General features: G+C 40.2%; 1 protein-coding gene across 3 annotated transcripts in view; it reads right to left on the bottom strand.

Annotated features, from left to right (window-relative positions):
- LRP6 (LDL receptor related protein 6) overlaps nt 1–19979 on the bottom strand; it is a 189779-nt gene that overhangs the window by 107408 nt on the left and 62392 nt on the right. For all 3 annotated transcript variants that reach the window (XM_032803018.2, XM_032803017.2, XM_032803019.2), the window contains one exon: nt 3820–4017. In XM_032803018.2, coding sequence (XP_032658909.1) covers nt 3820–4013 — 194 coding nt within the window. In that variant the 5' untranslated portion in view covers nt 4014–4017. The remainder of the gene's footprint in view (nt 1–3819; nt 4018–19979) is intronic.

The raw sequence follows: 19979 nt of genomic DNA on the forward strand, positions 1-19979 counted from the left end.
TTTGCTATTAACTTTGTCTTCTTCCTTATATTATGCAAGACTAAAGGCTAGAGGCAGATCTTTTGTACTCTCATCTGCCTCCTTTGCAAAACTGACCAAATCTAAACAGATTTAGGACATTATCTTTGCCAAACTACACAATTTTTATAAAGCCTGTTCCTTCTGTTTATTGCTTCAATGGCTCTATAGCTTCCACATGAGCAAATGTTTTCCCCTATGTAATATCTGCATACTAAAAGTAGTAAAGCAACTAGCAGCATTTTCTAGAGATCACAGGTTCTAATTCAAGGAGGAAAAAATTAGACTATTAAAAATTATATACAAAATATATTATGTGTGATGGCTAGTTAAGGATCTGAACACTGAGGTCATTTCTACTAAAGTGTCTGCCTCCTGGTTACACAGCAATTATTTACATGCTATACAAGTTCCATTTTTTAAAGGGCCATCTCCTTCGTCTCTACACTCCTTCATATTATACTATGAGTCCTCACTAACAACAGTAATTTAGAAATAAGCTAACATTTATTTTAAAGTAAATAATACACCATCACAGAGTGATGCTGTCCTTGCCCTCCCGTTCTTCTGCTCTCTACTTTTGCAATGTCTTGGTATGTTTTGTACGTGCATGGATTTTAAAAGGTGGTCTACAAAAGAGGAAAAATTTGGATTTGTGCCCTTTTTTAGGTCTGTGTGCATTTAAAGAAGGCCTCAAGTCTGTTTACTTTCCAAGGTTCTTTTTTCATTTTATTTCTTGCCCCACCTTTTTTTTTTAACATTAGAAATTCAGATCTTGACTGAGTAAACTAAGAAAATGAGCCAAGCCACTGAAAACCGAATAAACGAATGGTATGTGAACACTAGGAAAAAGGTGTGTTTTTAAAAACATGACTAACAACATTAAAAAAATAACACTAATGCACACAGGCCAAACTGTGGTTTTAACACATTAGTTGGTCAAGATTAACCCTGGGAAGGAAAGTAAGTAAGGAAAACCTTGACCAGTTAACACACTGGAACTACAATGTACTGCATCTATATTATGATTTTTAAATGCGTTAGCTAGTGTACACAAAAGAAAGAGTTGCTTTGCTACTTGAATAAATCTTCCTCTTTTTTCACGATGAACGGCAATTGTAAAAAACGCAGCACACAAGACACAGATGCTGACTATATTCTAAATGTTTATGGCTCCCTTACATGCCCAGGGAAAACCAGGTGCTACAGAAAGTGGTGTACGCTTGTGACTGCTTAAGGCAGGTTATAAGCACCTGGTTCAGAAAGAGGTTTTTTTTTGGTTTGTTTTTTTATTTTTCTTCAAATAAATACTAATTTTCTCCTAATTCCAACTATCGTTTTAATGTTAGCCAAAGGCAAATAAGGGGATCAGCTCACTTACAATCTAAAGTTCACATGTGTTGCTGCACAGTAAACCATTAAGAAGAGAGATGCTGAAAACAAGCCTGCAGCAAAGAAATATTAAAAATGTAGAAGTGCCTGCAGGAATAGTGAGGTATCTGTGGCACTGGAAGGACTGGGAATGATAGATAAGACACAGGGAAACTTGTGTTTGCATGTTAGGAAAGCACATACACACATCTAATTGGATAGAGGTTAGCACTGATTTTGATCACTGAGTGCTTTAACAATGAACACTTACCATCACCAGATGCCTATATTATACATAATTTCCAACGGGCCCTACCCAGACTATCTATTCAAACCCAGTGACTCCCACCACCGCCATCCCCTTATTTTAGTATAGTTAACAAGCTTCTCCTCTTCCTTTCATCCAAATATGAGAGCATAAAACAAGTGATTCAAAAAATAAAGCAAGCTACATATTTACTCTGTTGGGCAAAAACTACAAGCTGGGTTTCAAGCGTGATCAAATCAACTGCCATTTGTGAGTCTTTTGACAATTATAAAAACCTTGGTCATTTAAAAATTGGATGAGAAATCCACCTTTGGCATGCAATTTGACAGAGGCAAGCTGTCATTTTGTGCCCTTCATGTGGTCGGTTTCAGTCAAGATGATTTTTAAGCACCTATTACTTAACTGGATTTAATAGCTCTCCTTTTTCATTAGAAGATAGCTTTAACGCCAGTTTTTCTTAGCCCCAATTAGACTCCAGCTGGAATATCCTCTGTTCCCTTCTTTGTTAATCAGATTTATATAAGAAAGACAAAATGATATCACAGACCCAAATAATTTTATACATCAATTATTTTTCATTTTAAGGCATTTTACCTGATAATGGCATTTCTGCCCCTTTGCCCACCACTTTGGAGACATTGGGCAGTCATGCATTCTGAGAGGCAGCAGTATCATCAGCTTCCAATTATTTTTTTGGCTCTACTTAAGTTCTCTTTTTTCCAGGCAACAATTCCAGAGCCATTTCAAAATCCACTTAAACTACAAACTTCATACCCATCCTGGAATTATCTATAGTAGTTAAATTATTTATAATAATTGAAAAAAATATTACACACAGCTGCTGTGATCCCTCAGACAAATGTTAATACAAAAATTCTGGATGAAAACACTGAAACAAAGTTTTGTGTCTGTTAAGAGGCAGACTTCGGGATGTATGTGGCATAAGCCGCCAAGCCAGCCATGTTGTGGTTTTATCCTCTGCTTTATAGCAGGAAACCATGGATTACAAATAAATACCATATTAAGACAGTGGATGTGTTTTATAAATGCTGCCTCTGTACCTAGCCACAAATTAAAATGAAAGGCCTAGATAACAGATACCGAGGCTCCTGAAAGAGCCCAATTATTTGACCATGCATCTATGTTGACACAGGAACAATTGCTAAGTCACTAGGAGTCTGAGGAAAGAGTAACAAAAACCACCTTACTGATAAATAAACCAATTAAAAGCTATCACAGAAGGCTGCAAAAGAAAACTCCAAGACTTAATGTTGGACAATCTGAAATATTTCCATATAACATCTCAGAAATAAGCTACATGGGATACATTTTCACGGAGGATATTAGTGCACAGACCATCTCATTTGGTAAAGAAAAACAACATCCTGCAAGCAAGATAAGAGTGCATTCAGGTAGTACCAAGTAGGCCTCTACTTGAAAGGTAGCCCCGAATGTACCAGACATAGCTAAATCTATAACCCTCTTAACAACATTGTTGGGGTAACACAATCAATTTAGCGCTCACGCATACATCTCTGAAAACGCTCTACCCTCCTCTTGTCATAAGTAACACCTTATCTGACTGAAAGAGAAGATGGAAATATTTTTCCCCATGTTGTTTATTTTCTGCATTTGACAGGCCTCTACTTAGAGAGGCAACCAGAACGGCTAAATATGTTTGTTTTTAGAAAAATGCAAGTTGAGATTCTGCCACATTTACCTGATGCAAGGACCTGGGGCTATCAGAAAAAGACCAAATAGTGTGAGGCTTGCAATAAAATTGCAGGAGCTGACAGTACTTTCATTGAGAAGTAATTCTTACAGCAAGCAGGGACAGAAAATCCATTTTAAAAAAAAACAGGTAACTGTTACTGTAAAGCCACATAAATTAACAGGGGGCCCTTTAAGGATCACTTCTTAGAAAAGCTACAAAAGTCTTTCTTCTGAATACAATGGATTAAGGACCATCCGCCAGTTCGAGTATCCGCTCAAACCCCACCTATAGTTTGTTTTTATTTTACTATTAGTTTGTTTGGAGTTTCATGAGTGCTAACATGGCAGTTTGACCGGTCAGAATCAGCCGCTATAGAGCTTATGTATTTATTAAACAGAGTCTATTAAAAAACCATTGGATCTGTATAAGTCATATTAAAATTTCTTACCGATGAGTTCCATCCAAGTTTGATTTGTGGATGAAGTTCAGTTTAGCATCTGCCCAATAAAGCTTCCATTCCTCATAATCCAAAGTCAATCCATTTGGCCAGTAAATGTCTGTGTTTATTATAACGGAGCGGCTTGAACCATCCATCCCAGCACGTTCTATCTTTGGCACTTCTCCCCAGTCTGTCCAATACATGAACCTATAATATTTTTTTTTTTAAAAAAAGAGAAGGATACAGATTATGTTCAAATCTACACTCGAATCACTGGAGTTATATTCCAGTCAAGACGAAGGCTTCGTTGGTATTTTTCTGGAAGAGACGGAGTTCTCTTTCTCTGAGGCTATATTCTACAGGGCAGTATACCTACCTTCTATGAAACAGAACAAGCGTATCTAGGTTTTGCTTCTGTTTTTAACTAAAATCTCTCAAACATCATTCAGTCGTGTAACTTGATACTACTCTTTTCAGGGTCTATTCCCTCAGAGTGCATGAGACATTTGGGAAAATTCTACACACACATTGCCAATAACCTATCAGCATCAAAATTAATCAGGGAAATTAGATAATGTGCACTGTCATAGAAAATATGGATCACAGGAGAAGAGTTTATGTTAGTGCAGGGATTGTGGGGGACAGTAATTGTATGCAGTGGCAGAAAAACAGCTATAATGAATGGTTGTTTTCTTTGGGGTTTTTGTTTGTTTTTTGTGCTGGGAGAGTACTTCTGGTAGGGATACTGCTTTTGTGAAAGAATGGATTTAGAGACAGACAACCAGCTGACACATTTTTAAACACAATTTGCCCTGTCTACACATTGAAGGGATAGTCTAGGCTGGGAAACTGTTTTAAAACACATTAACACATGTTAATTACTACATTTTAAAAAACACTACTTAGGAAATCGTGTAAATTAGTGGTTCTCAAACTTTTGTACTGGTGACCCCTTTCACATAGGAAGCCTCTGAGTGCGACTCTCCCCTTTATAAATTTAAAACACATTTTTATGTATTTAACACTATTATAAATGCTGGAGGCAAAGCAGGATTTGGGGTGGAAGTGGACAGCTTGCGACTCCCCAGGTAATAACTTTGCGACCCCCTGAGAGGTCCCAACCCCCAGTTTGAGAACCCCTGGTGTAAACAAAGACATGTAAAAGCATGTTACCTGGTCATAGTTAACCCTAAGAGGAAACATATGGAAGTTAGATGTGGGAGAGAGTATAATCAGAAAATTCTGCTCTTTTACTGATGGTAAGAAGAACTAACTCTACTCTTCTGGATTGGCAAAAGGATTTAGAAACAAACACTATTTTGCACCTGAAGGAACAACATATGGGGCAAGAACTTAAAACAGGTGGATAAGAAAGCCAGGCAAAACAGCGCGTCAACTAGAGAAAACTGCAGCTCTTGGACACTTGTAGCACCCAGAGGCTGTATGGTGCCCACATGTGAGAACAGGACCTGGCCACCATGCTTTAAACAAAAACAGACATGCAACACATGTAAGAAACATTTGCAGATGAAGTTATTCTTGGCAAAGTTTTATTTATTTATTTCTATAAAGAGTCAGGAAATTCCAAGTCATATTTTTCCTTAATCTATGTTTACACACCCAAATGAGTGTTTAATACAATGCTATGCATGTATTGTACAATGACATGCACCACCAGCAATACAAATATTGTCCAATTCAGTCTCAAGTGACTCACTCTTTATAAAGGGATTTTTCTACCTTAAAAACCTCACACACTGCATGGATGTTTAGAGAAAATGCATGAAATTTCTCTAGACATGATTGAACACCATGAGGGAATGAGTTATCTGTCAAGAAGAAAATAAATCTCATCTTTAGAAAAAAATTGCTAAATTGAACCTTTGGCAGGTTATCTGGCCAAACTGCATGGTAAGGTGCAATTAGAAACTTGAAAAGGAAACTCAGGCAGTACTTCTACAAAGAGAAAAAGTTGATTTAATAGTTTTTAAAGAAGCAACTCCTCCCCCTCCCGCAGCTGAATCAAATATTTTCCAAAGGTTAATAGGTTCCAAGGTACTGACCACCCTGCCTGACCAATCCCTCAGGCTGAAACAGAAAGCTCATTAATTGCTATAACAGGCTCATTTCTTTCTCCCTCTCTCTCACCTTTTAAACAAAATGTAATTATTCAAGCAAAATCAGGTAAGGAAAGCACAATGACAAAAAGAAAGTCCTCCAAGACTTCATGAACAGGCCCATTTCATTTGTCAGAATACACACACATCCAAGCACGCACAAATTCAGAATAAGATTTTAGACCATTTCAAACCAATTCCCTTGACCTTTGTTCAGTTTCTCCAATAGCTTTTTTACCGTCATCTGTTTTTCTTCTTCTCTATGGTTGGAAGCCTGCAGGTTTTAGACCCAGTTAAACTCTGCGGAGCCAGCAAATCCAGCACACCAAATAACAATACAGAAAGAACACATGTAAGTGCTGTGCTTCATCTGGGAAAATTAAGAGACTTATCTTCACTAAAGAGTTAGGGTACGTCCACACTATCTGCCGGATCGGCGAGTAGCGATCAATCTATCGGGGATCAATTTATCGCGTCTCGTCTAGATGCAATAAAAGCGATCCCTGCCATGCTCCCCATCGACTCTGGAATTCCACCAGGGCGAGAGGTGGAAGCGGAGTCGATGGGGGAGCTGGGGCCATCAATCCCGCGCCGCGAGGACAGGAGGTAAGTTGAAATAAGATACGTCAACTTCAGCTATGCGAATAGCATAGCTGAAGTTGCGTATCTTGCATTGACCTCCCCCGCACGGTGTAAACCAGCCCTTAGCTGAGGACCTCTCCCCCCTTCTGTTTATACACAAACATCTCTCACCCAAGTGTGGTGTGGTGGTGCTTTCAACCTGGGCTAGCTGGTTACAGCCCAGGTTCCGCATTCACATGAGCTGGTAACTCACTCTGCACAGTCAAGTGCTGACAGTCCTCCAGTTTCTTCCCACAATCCCTGTGTGCCAGGAAGGACAGACTATTTCTACCACAATTCCATGGGAAAGAATCAGAGTGGTCCAGCTTAGTGCACCACAAAGATCTCTGGGATGAGCCCCCACCAGTCCTGGCGCCTCAGATGAGTGAGTGCAGTGCCAGCGTCAATGCAGTTGAGTGGAAATACTTGTGTACAGCTTTGCAATGAGGCTGCTCACCTCTAAACTAGGCCAACACAATGGCTCAGACTCCAGGGCTCATCACCCAAATTAACTCTACCATGAAGAAATATCCACAATAACTTTGCTCACATAAAATCAAAGAAAAGGAAGTGTGATGATGCACAAGACTACAGTCTAATATCTTCTATAGCTGCTTTAACAGAAATCCGTTTTCCATCTCTAAGTAAAGTCACACACACAACTATTTCGTTTCCATTCTTCTGGAATGTTTACAGGATCAAGATTTTTATTTGATTAAACAGTGGTTGGTAACAAACCATAGGGGGGAGGCGAGAAGTTATGTGGGCTTTTTTCTAACTTTTTTTTTAATTTCTGTAAAAGGCAACTATAGTATAGAACAGGTGCTTTTTATTTCACTACTGAAAGAAAATCTAAAAGGAGTATTTTCTGTTAAATTATGTCATCTGCTTGTTATCATATGCTACTTAACTTCCATTACACAATATCCCTTTTCCCAAATGTTCATAGCAAAGACTAAGATTTTGTCACGGTTATTTTTAGTAAAAGTCACAAACAGGTCACAGGCAAAAAAAAGCCCATGACCTATCCCTGACTTTTACTAAAAATAACTGACACAAAGGGGCTGAGACAAAGCACACCTTCATCTTAGCTTAAATTTGCAGTAATGGCTTGGGTACAAATTAATTTAAGATCAATTTATCTGCCTGAAGTTGAGGGCAACGGTAAAAGTGGTCTGGCTGTCAAAAGGTTCTGAGCACTCAATTCCCGCTAACGTTAATGGGAGCAGAGTGTTCTTAACACTCTGAAAATCAGACCACTTCATTTCAGGTACTCAAGTCTGGATTTCAGACACCTAAAGTTAGGTACTTATGAATAAAGAATTGAGCCTGTGTGTTTAAATCATGATATAAATTGCTATATTTGCATTGGGCCAACCAGATGAATGGTATAGATTAGGGGTCGGCAACCTTTCAGAAGCAGTGTGCCAATTCTTCATTTATTCACTCTAATTTAAGGTCTCGCGTGCCAGTAATGCATTTTAACGTTTTTAGAAGGTCTCTTTCTCTAAGTCTATAATATATAACTAAACTGTTGTTGTAGGTAAAGTAAATAAGGTTTTTAAAATGTTTAAGAAGCTTCATTTAAAATTAAATTAAAATGCAGAGTGCCCCTGAACCGTTGGCCAGGACCTAGACAGTGTGAGTGCCGCTGAAAATCAGCTCGCGTGCCGCCTTTGGCATCTGTGCTATAGGTTGCCTACCCTGGTATAGATAATGCCGTAACTACCACAATTCAATGGTAATGAAAACATCATAATCTTCCTCAAACTTGTTTACATAGTAAACCACTTATAAAAAATGGCTAAAGCACAACCCCTCCCCCTACATACACACACACACACACACACACACACACACACAATCTCTCAAAGGTTTGTTTGCTTTCACCCAGACTAGGGTTAGCCTCATCCCCAAATACAAGTGTGGTTTCAACCAAGAAGCCTCAGTGAAGAAAAATCAAGACTGAATCATTTCCTTGGCTGTTTTTTTAATTATGACACAGATAAAACTAAATTATAGTTGCACATCAAATCTTGGTCTCTGAATATAAAAGAAGGAAAAATGATTGCTCCGTTGTGCAACCCTAAATGCAAAACAGCTCTTACACCACACAAAGTTAACGTTTGTGCTTTTTTGTTTCTTTTTTTCTTTCATAACAATGATCATTTTGAACCTATTTTAATGAAAATAGCTTTTGCTCTCACAGCCCTTTTTCCTCTACTGAATTTCAAAATGACATTTTGCATGGTAGTTAAATGACCTCATGACATTTGCAGGTAGCTAAATGAAGTCAAACACAGGGTTTTAACTATTGCAGATTTGAAAGGAATTAAGGTCAGAGGAGGTGGTTCTTAAGGGAATATGTCAGCCTAACTAATAATTGCCTCTTGGGCAGGATTAAGTGAACCTAGAAAATAGAAATCCCTTTATAAAGTAGTATGACTGGCTAGAAGTTAGGAGTGGGGAACCAGTCAGCTGCAGCCCAACAGTTTTAATATGTCCCAAGCTGATAATGATCAAAAGAGGTTACTAATCAATGATACAGAAAATCAACTGATGTTCTCAGTTCAGTCTCTGTAGAAGGAGTGGGAAAAAATAGGTAACAGGGTCTTTATTCCAAAAAGCTCACAAACCATACACGTTATAGGAAAAATATTTCAGGTATGCATAAGAAAGCATGCTGAAAACAAATGTCAAGATTAAATACTGTTATTAAACAGTTATTTGTGACAGTGGACACATAAGGATGGAAATTCATCACCATCCTCCATCAGCTTTGCAGCTCTCTGATCTGCAATGCCTTCCAATGGTGCAGCAGATTCTTTCACCCCCTACTATCCATGCAGAAATTAGGCCCCCCTGTTCAGAGTATCATTAAAATGACAGCCCGCACTGTGACACATACAACAGTCCCATTCAGTGATCAGAGATTCTGTACATGATACTTAACTGATTTTAAGCCAGTTAATTGGGACACCGCCCAGGCAACCATTTACCTTCCCCAATGTTATTCAATGCAAAAGACAGCTGCTTGATTGGGAGAGCCAATTATTTGGTATTGCCCTTCTCAGTGAATGCTTCAACTTTCCAATTATGTTAGTTTCAGTCTCTAAGAACCGCTAAACTCTACAGGGACTGAGGCAGCTGAGAAGCTTGTAAAACCATTCCAGGCCCTGAACTGCAGTAACCCCTGTGGAGCTTATCAACTCTGGAGTGGTCCCTAGGAAACTCAGAAGTGCTCTCTATTTGGTTCCAGCCCTGGTACAACCGTAGCTCACCTAATAATGGAGCAATCTGAAGCCAAGATGACATGCCATCCACTGGGACCATCTAGATAAATGTACTGAAGCAGACAGGAATTTCCAAAAAAATAGTATGAAAATTACATATAGTTGATATATGTTGGCTATTTAAGATACTGGATGGCAGTGGCTCACTGGAATTTTCCTGTAAAGTAACTGACTTTGAAGAAGGAATTTCCACCCGCAAGCTTTGACAAATAAATAATGGAGGATCATTCTGAATTTGCCAGTGTATTAACAACCCAAGAGTATCAAATTTAAAAAAACCAAACAACTTAAGGATCCGTCTGCATTTCCTGAGAACATATTTTAAAAAGGCATAGAAATAGAGCACCAAAAGAATGTGGTAAATGCATATATGCAATGGATAAATTATTTTCAGACATCAGAAAGACTGTCAGTGTGAAATTTCTCAACTTACTGAAAGACTCAGGAAACCTTTTTATGCTCCCAAATGAAAAAACCAACCAACAAAAAGCACTTACGGTCAACATCTTCTCCTTCACCAGTTATTGCCATAAAAATGAAAGAACAGTCCCTTCAGGACACAAAAGGACACTGAATATGCAGTTTTTTACATATTGGACAAAATGAAAGCCAAAAAAAATTGTTTATGATATTTTCTGGCAAGTGAAGTCATCTTTCTGTTCATCTTAAAATTTCATATAGGGCTGAAGATGTTAACATGCCTACCATGTGACAGTCTTCCAACGTGATGCAGTTGGAGATGTTAGATTTTTCTTTCAGCTGCCATTTTCAGTCTTTGTAGCTGTAGTACCAAGACAACAAGATTTGGCCAGTAACGTATAGAAGACAATGGGAAAGAGGATATTTCACATCTCTAAGGCCTGGACTAGTCAGAAAATGTTCATCAGTAGGCACAACTTACACTGGCCAAGAAGTTCTTTTGAAGTAGACAATGGACAGAAAAACAGTAGGAATAAAAGAACCTTTTGATACACTGAAAATGATAACAGTTGGGAGAGCTCCAATGGTGACTAGTAGGATGGTTGGTGTTAAACATATTCATTAGTTAAATATTTTACTTTTTAAATCTTGTTCAGAATGTAGAACTTTTAAAAAAATATATGTTGCCATTAATGCATTAGCTGATAAAGGAATGCAGGGAGAAATGGGTGTTTATCAGTTCTAACAAACTGCTGTTATTTGGCTTTTTCTGAGCACCACCAACAGGCAGGCCTTGCCTAATGGGCTCATAAACAAAATTAGATAGACACAGTGGAGTTGAAACACAACTTTGAAACATACAAGACACTTCTGTTCATGATGAAACTTCCAACCCTATAAGTTACCTGAAATAGCGTACACCTTTACAACTGCCCATCACTAAGTGAAACCAGGTAACATGCTAACTGCCAGACAGTGGTCCATTTATTCCATTCTCCTAATTTGAACAGTGATCAAAATCATATGTAAAAATCCTAGGAATTCTGCCCATAGGAGTTTCTTTGCAGCCCATCCTGCTTCCTATCTATTAGTGGTTAGTTTATGCTCTGAAACTGGATCCTGCTATGCTCTTGGACAAAATGATACGCGACAATAAGTTCAATAGGTGAATTATATGTAATGTAACAACGCATTATCAGTTTAAATTTATCTTTCTATTTTATTTGCTGCCTCCTTATTTTTGTAAGATGAGAGGATACACAGTCATGTCGGAGTAATCTTTAGATATCTCCACCCCCAAAACACATGAAGTTCACTTTTGCAATCAATCAGTTAAAAAAAAAGTAATTTTTGAAATAACGAAAGGTCAGCTCTTCAGTAATGACCAAATTCAGGAAAGGAATTGTTAAACTTTAAGCACATACTTAAAGTCTTCCCCTGAATTGGGCCGTAATGAGAACAAATTTAGAGCGTGCAGTAAATTACTCTTTAAAAAAAAAAATCAGTATCTATACAGTAATTACACTACACAAGTGGCCAATAACCTGACACAACAGGTGAAAAAGGAGAAGGAGGGCAGGTCAGTTTGTGAAATAATCTATAAACTTTGACAAATGCTTAAGATTCAACACTGACAATCAAGTAACCTGCATATTTATTTGAGGGGGAAAAATAACCACATAGAAAGGACTGAATTGTTGGCTGCCTAAGTGCGTGGATGAGAGCTGAACAAAAGCCAACAGACATGCTTTATAGAGCTGAAGAGAAAGCTTGCCCAGCTTTTCAGAGTCATTCCCCACAGAAGATAAAGTGGAAAGCATCTGGGAAACAGACAGAAATATCAGGTGAAATTGAGAATTACATCACTTTCCTTCCTCCTCCTTTGTCCACAGTAGGCTTAGATTTTGGTCGAATCCTTCAAATAAAAACTAAAATTGTCTTTCAACATTTCCAGTATAAAAACCTCGCCTTTATAAACAAAGGAATATAATTCTGCCATTTCAAATAGTACAGGGCCGGAATGTGGCACACAATCAGCAGCGAACATAAAACTTCTCCATAGAAAACCGTCTTCATTATTTAATCATAATCAAATCTGTTTCTTCTGCTTCAGGGGCCAGAAGCTGAGAGTTCTGCATTAAAAAAGCCATAAAAATTGATGTGTTTCTCTTTTTGCCTTTTCTTCCTATATCACAACATTGCATTTCAAGTTACTGATTACATTTATCCTGTGAGAATTACCATGGGCCTTGTTTATACTAGAAAGAGTTTGCCAGTATAAATTATACCAGGTCCTCCGGCACAATAAAACTCTCTACAATAAAAATGGTTTCAGAGTAGCAGCCATGTTAGTCTGTATCCGCAAAAAGAACAGGAGTACTTGAGGCACCTTAGAGACAAACAAATTTATTTGAGCATAAGCTTTCGTGGGCTACAGCCCACTTCATCGGATGCATAGAATGGAACATATAGTGAGGAGATTATAGATACACACACACACACACACACACACACACACAGAAAGAACATGAAAAGGTGGGAGTTGCCCAACCAACTCTAAGAAGTTAATTAAGATGAACTGTTGTCAGCAGGAGAAAAATAACTTTTGTAGTGATAATCAAGATAGCCCATTTATGACAGTTTGACAAGAATAAAATTAAAGCTCATCTCTGAAAGAGATAAAACTTAATCCAGGGGTGGTCCCAGAATATGGAACTCCCCAAGAACTCAGGACTATCACAAACTTCACCACTTTCCATTCCAGGTGCATTTCTTGACTTTGCCTTCTCTAACATAAACATATAGCAAAACGTGCATTTATTCAAACAACCAAACCAGGACATTCCAATGCACAGGCTGCTCCCTTTGAGGAGAGAACCCCTTGCACATGTCAGATGCAAGCTTAAGTTGCTTAATGAACTACTGGAAGGTGCTCTGATATGATGGAAATGAGTGCAGCGTCAGAACCTATATAGAATCAATTGGCAAACCCTCCTAGTGTAAACACAGCTTATACCAGATATACAAATAAAATCACCTATTCGAGAAAGACAATTCTACATTTACACTAACAGCAAATGAGAAAATACTGTATATTTAAAGAGAAAAACAAATCACATTAATTACTAGCTTTATTATACCAGCAAAAGTTTCTGTGTAGAGCTGGCCTAATTGTAACAACATTTCAACATCTTAAAATCTTAATTCTAGGTCACAAATGAATTATTTGCTTTCAACTTCGCCACATTTTGTCATGTGTTACCATATTGGTCAACATCTCCTTGGGGGAGATTCAGAGCTAGAACAGCAAGGGTCTACAGTAAGAGGGAGGGAAGAAAGAAAGAAAGGTAGGTGAGGGCAACAATCCTTAGTTGTTAATTTGGTCTCCTGAAGTACTAATTTACCCCAGACATCTCTCTGACAGGCCAGGGAGACGGTATAACAGATGTCAAATTACAGTTCTGAACATGTAAAATACCTGTTAAACTTTATTTTAAAAACCTCCTGAGGGAGTCTAGTATCACCACGAATCTAAATCAAGAAAGAAATTTTACTGTTCTGTGGGACATTATTTTATAACCAGTACATACAAAATTTTCCAAAGCAGGAGAGAAACCTCCAAGGAGGAACCAGTGCTTAAATCACTTCTCTGAATTTGTAGTTGTATTGGTTTATTCCAACAAGAGCAGATGCAGTCTTTTCCTTTATCAGAATACAAGCTTTCGCCTGTGTTCATTTAGAACAGTGGTCACCAACCCGTCGATCACAATCGACAGGTCGATCCTGGGGATTCTCCCAGTCAATCATGATCTCCGGCAGTGTAACAGGGCTGCCGCTAAGACAGGCTCCCTGCCTGCCGTGGCTACACAGCACTGCCGAAGTGGCCTGCACATCCCCGCAGTTCCTCTGGGCCAGGAATGGGGAACTGTGGCCAGTGGGAGCTTTGGGGGCAGTGCCTGCAGAGGGGGGCAACGCACAGAGGCGTGTTGGGCCATTCCGGTAGCAGCATGGGGTTGGGCCAGGCAGTGAGCCTGCCTTAGCCTCGCTGTGCCGCAGACGAGGAGCTACCTGCAGTAAGTGCCACCCGGCAGGAGGCCACATCCCAACCCCCAGCATTGATCCCCCTCCCAGAACCAGTACCCCATACCTCCTCCTGCATCCAGAACCCCCACCCTGAGCCCCCTCCCAGAGCCAGAATCCCAAACCCACTCCAGCACCCCGTGCTGCCTCCTGCACCCTAACCCTCTGCCCCAGTCCTGCCTCCATCCCAGAGACACCCCTCATCCCCTCCTGCACCCCAATCCCCTTCCCCAGGCTGAGCCCAGACCACCTCTCACACTGCAAACCCCCTGGCCTCAGCCCAGAGTCTGCATGCTCTCCTGAACCCCAATCTCCTGTCCCAGCCCAGTGAAAGTGAGTGAGGGTAGGGGAGAGCGAGCGACAGAGAGAGGGGTGATGGAGTGAGAAGGTGGGGCTTTGGGGAAGGAGTGAGGTAGATCCTGGGTTGCCCTTAAATTCAAAGAGTGACCTTGGGTATAAAAAGGTTGGAGACAGCTGATTTAGAAGGAGGGCTGATGGAAACGTAAAGTTGTTCTTGGCTACCACTAAATCCTCTGTATATTCCAGGGGGATTACTTTGGCCTGGTCTACACTACATGTTTATACCGATTTAAGCAGCGTTAAACTGGTTTAACGTGGCACCCGTCCACCCAATGAGGTCCTTTATATCAATATAAAGGGCTCTTTAAACCAGTTTCTGTACTCCTCCCCAACGAGAGTAGCAGCATTAAAATCGGTATTACCATATCGGATTAGGGTTAGTGTGGCCGCAAATTGATGGTATTGGCCTCCGGGCGGTATCCCACAGTGCACCATTGTGACCGCTCTGGACAGCAATCTGAACTCGGATGCAGTGGCCAGCAGATAGCAACAGGAAAAGCCCCACGAACTTTGAATTTTCATTTCCTATTTGCCCAGCGTGGAGCTCTGATCAGCACGGGTGGCGATGCAGTCCCAAAATCAAAAGAGCTCCAGCATGGACCGTACCGGGAGATACTGGATCTGATCGCATGTATGGGAAGGCAAATCTGTTCTATCAAGCTGTCCGTTTCCCAGAAGACAAAATGCCAAAGCATTTGAAAAAATCTCCAGACAGAGGCCACAGAAGGACTCCAGCATAGTGCTGCGTTGACAACATAACGAAAGCCCAAAGAATCAAATGGATAACGCTCATAGGAGGGGGAGGAGGGGTACTGAGGACTCCACTATCCCACAGTCCCCGCAGTCTTCAAAAAGCATTGCATTATTGGCTGAGCTTCCAAATCCTGTAGGGTCAACCCACGTTGTCTCAGGGTGGTTCAGGTAGATGCTCATGCAATATACCCCCCCTATAGAGCAATGACCCAAAGAAAAAAGGGAAAAAATCGTTTCCATTCTAATGACCCTTTTTTTTGTATGTCACCCACTATGTTACTACATGACTGAAGTGGTAGACCGAGTGCTGGAGAGCGGCAGAATGGAACAGCAGCACACTCTCCACATGCCTCAAGTATCCATCGTATCCATCAGCCCATAGAAGTGAGCTGCCTGGCTGGGCCTCAGGTGAGGTGGCCAGGGGCGCCTGGGTCAAAAATAGGAATGACTCCCGGTCATTCCCAGTAGATGGAAAAACACAGAACAAGCTGCCGTAAGCCCGTCTTCATCATTAGCAACTAAGCGGGCTGAGCTCCATCAGCCCCCCTCACTTTCAGTCTAAAAGAGATTCTCTTAATGGACGTAAATCGTATGCAAGAGGATCTGACTCCTCTCACCCGCCACCATTTAATGTCCCGCCTACATCATAGCAGCTGAGGCTGCCTCCCCCTCATTTATCTCACAAAAAGTCAGTGTTTCTTATTCCTACATTCTTATTAATACTTCATCACACAAATGGGGGGCAACACTGCAAACGGTAGCCCAGGAGGGTCGGGGGAGCACAGGATAGCAACGGTGGGGTTGTTGCAGGGGCAACCCCTAGAATGGCAATGCAGCTCATACATTCTGTGGGATCTGACATGAAGCGCGTTGTGCTCTGTATGGTACACTGTGTTCTAGCACACCTGCCATATCTAAGCAGGACTGACTATTTTTAGATAAACCATAAAGGAGGGAATGACTTCGGGGGGGGGGGGGGGGTCCATTCCATTTTTGTTTTGCGCCCCCGCCCCCTGAACCTGGCTGAACCCGGACACACACCATGACAGCAGCAGACGGTACAGAACAAGAAACTGTAACATGTTCATCGCCAATTTAACAATGGCAATGGCAGACCGTAACAGAACAACTTGAAATAACCAGTCTCCTGCTTAATCTTGCAAAGGCAAATGAACCCTGCTGTGTAGCAGCTGCACAGTTACGCTGCCTTTGAAAGCGGCATCCAGTACACATACAGTGAACAGTGACCAAAAATCAAAACGGGCTCCATGGTTGCCATGCTATGGCAAGTCTGCCCAGGGCAATCCAAGGGAAAAAGGGCGCGAAATGATTGCTGACCGTTGCTTTTCACGGAGAGAGGAGGAAGGAATGAGTGACGACATTTACCCAGAATCACCCGCGACACTGTTTATGCACCATCATGCATTGGGATCTCAACCCAGAATTCCAATGGGCGGGGGAGACTGCGGGAAGTATGGGATAGCTACAGGATAGCTACCCACAGTGCAACGCTCCAGAAATCGACGCTAGCCTCGGTACATGGATGCACACCACTGAATTCATGTGCTTAGTGTGGCCACGTGCACGTGACTTTATACAATCTGTTTTACAAAACCAGTTTATGTAAAACCGGAATAATCCCGTAGTGTAGATGTACCCTTTATTAGACAAATCTAGGTCGCGTGTGTTCGAACTCTTGACTCGGCGACAGAACTGTCCTTCCCTCAACCATGTTCTGAACTGCTAAGATAGGCCACAGAATTCCCTAGAAGTATTTGTCATAGAACAAACTCTAGGTTTTAGACATTTTCAAAGGACTGTAGTATTTCTTCCACACTCTCCACTTTCTCTACAAATAAACAATTTTCCAATAAAAGTATAGCCTGGCGAGCTGAACTTTGGATGTCATGTCAGCTAACTACCATTTACATCAAGAGTCTTTTCTTGGTTGAAACGAAGTACGGTACGATACAAATGGAGAATTCAATTAGTGTCTTCATTAAGCAAGTGGAGAATTGGTAACATTTAGCAACATTTGTACTAACTCTGTATTAGCATCCCTACTTGCAGAAAGACTTCCCTAGTTTCTGTCACTACCAGACTAACATGCCTACTTAGCCAATCACATATGGCTGATTACAAGGAAAACTGTAATGCTTTAAAGGATTTTTTGAGCAATTACTCAGCTGTATGGTTTAATGGACTCTCCCCCTACTCTGGAATCACAGTTTGTGTTTTTGAGCAGAACCGAGGTCATTTGCAACAGAAGTTAACAAAGTAGCCAGCTCTGTGTCAACACCTTGTCTTGATTTAACTTTTCAGTTTCTGCATTCATGGAAGAACTGGTAAGCCACTGATGATGCAGTGTTGGAAAATCCTTGGAAAATTAGTTCCCTGGAAAATAAGACTCAGTTCTGGTTTGCAACATTGTTGAGCCCAGCCAAATGCCCTCAAAAAGCAGAATCAGAATAAGATTCTCTTTCGTGCTCTATGTATCTGGTTTATCCCAGCACTTCAATCAGAACACAAAATACACTAGCTTAGTCAGGATCTAGAATCATGGTCCTTTGCCAAAGAAACTGCTTTTCCAAACTGAGGTTTATCTGTAACGGTGGACCACACATACAGATACCTTGTTTAGAAAAATATGGCAATACTAGAGAGGAGCTGCTGAGACACTGACTCATAGCATTGTCTACACAGAGATAGGTCAGTATAACTGTCGCTCAGGGGTGTGAAAAATCCTGATATATACTGATATAAGTTGGTAGTGTAGATCAAGCCTTAACAAGAAAAAAATATCTAGCTTTTACCAGCACACAGGTTTAAACTAGAGAAAACTCATAACACAAACATGGCTAGATCCCACCCTACATCCCCTCCAGTATTTTTTCCCCTCACTGAATCCAGCTAAAACTAAGGTCTTCATAATGAATCAGAGGAAATACTTAAATAATTGTGTTGATAAATTCAACATTAAAATATCAAGTGCATATGCAAGGTACACAAATTTAAGAGACTACTCCCCAAAATACAGAAGGTTGTAAACTATTTACTTATACATCAGAAGGAGAAATACGCACAGTATAGTTCTGCATTGCCAAATCTGGGTCACCAGGCTGAACCAGATGCAAGGAATGTTGGAAGAAGAGCCGATTTACGAGAAGCAGTAACACAAGAGATCATCTAGTTTGGTTTGGCTTGTAGTTTGGTTTGGCTTGTAGTTTAGTTACCAACAAAGAAAAATTGTACGTCCTTCTAAAATTGACTTCCATCCAAACCCTTTATATCACTAATTAATTAAGCTCCTCAGGTACAAGTTAAGTATTTATCCCATTAGTGTAAAAAAGGATAATGAATAACAGAAGATTTAAAATATTTTCCAAAGACATATGGGCAGGGCCAAGAATAAAATCCAGATAACCTAGCTCCAAATCCTCTTTTTCAACCAAAAGGTTGTCTTCTTCAACTACAGTTTTCTTCTTCTTTAATCATGTAGCACACAAGTCACTAGGAAATGAGACCTAGACCCTTGGTTCCTTTCATATTATAATAATAGCACAAGTAAGGCCCTGTTATTACCTATCCAGAGCCATCTGATATCCAAGAAAAAACGGAACAGGAAAAGTCAAAGAGAAAAATCAGTGCTGCCAATTCATGATTTTATTGCAAGACTCCTGATATTTGTTGTTATACTTTAGGCTCTTGTTCCTGAAGACATGCGATTATGTGATAATCTCAACTTTCATCTAAATAAAATTAAGTTTCTAGTCCTCTTTGTTGCAGAGAAAAAGCTTCAAAATGTAACTCTGACAAGATGCACACACCAGGCTCAAAAACTAGAAAGCAAATATAAAAAGAACTGTCAATTTTATTTCAAAATCATGATTTTAAAGACACATGATTTTTGACTATTTGGAGCTGGCAATAAAAAACGAACAGAAATTTTTGCGCTTTTCTGCTCCTTGTTTTAAATGTTTAAAGCTAACAGCATTGGGCACTGCACATAGACTAAAAGCTACATTAGGAATGGCACTACATTCTGCTACAGCTACATTTCCATTATTTATGTGCACCTGGGAGTCAAAGGTTAAAATCAATTCAGACAACCTGAAAACCAAGCCACGATCATAGTGCCCTGTGAGCGTCACATAGGTCAGTCACCCACTCTTCCAGTAAGCTCCAATACCACCTAATCAAGCATACTACATACAAATCCACTTCTAAAGATTTGCAGAGATGCAATGAAAGGGAAACAAATCTTACTACTCTCATCTCCACCACTCCCCAAGCCCAGGCAGGAAGGCCCCACTCACAAGACACATTCTAACAGGGAACAAAGAAAAATCTCTACCAAGCTACACAGAAGAAAACAAAATTCAGTATGCATCCCATGGCACGTAAACAAAAAAGGCTGTTAATTTAAATCTGAGTTTGCTACTCAATAGCTAGAAAAATGCTGCTCATTTGCTACTAACTTATGCTAGATAAAACCATTCTGTTTCATTTAAAAAAGGTCATTTTC

Source organism: Chelonoidis abingdonii, chromosome 1 (genome assembly GCF_003597395.2).
Source record: "Chelonoidis abingdonii isolate Lonesome George chromosome 1, CheloAbing_2.0, whole genome shotgun sequence".
NCBI classification, from domain to species: domain Eukaryota; kingdom Metazoa; phylum Chordata; order Testudines; family Testudinidae; genus Chelonoidis; species Chelonoidis abingdonii.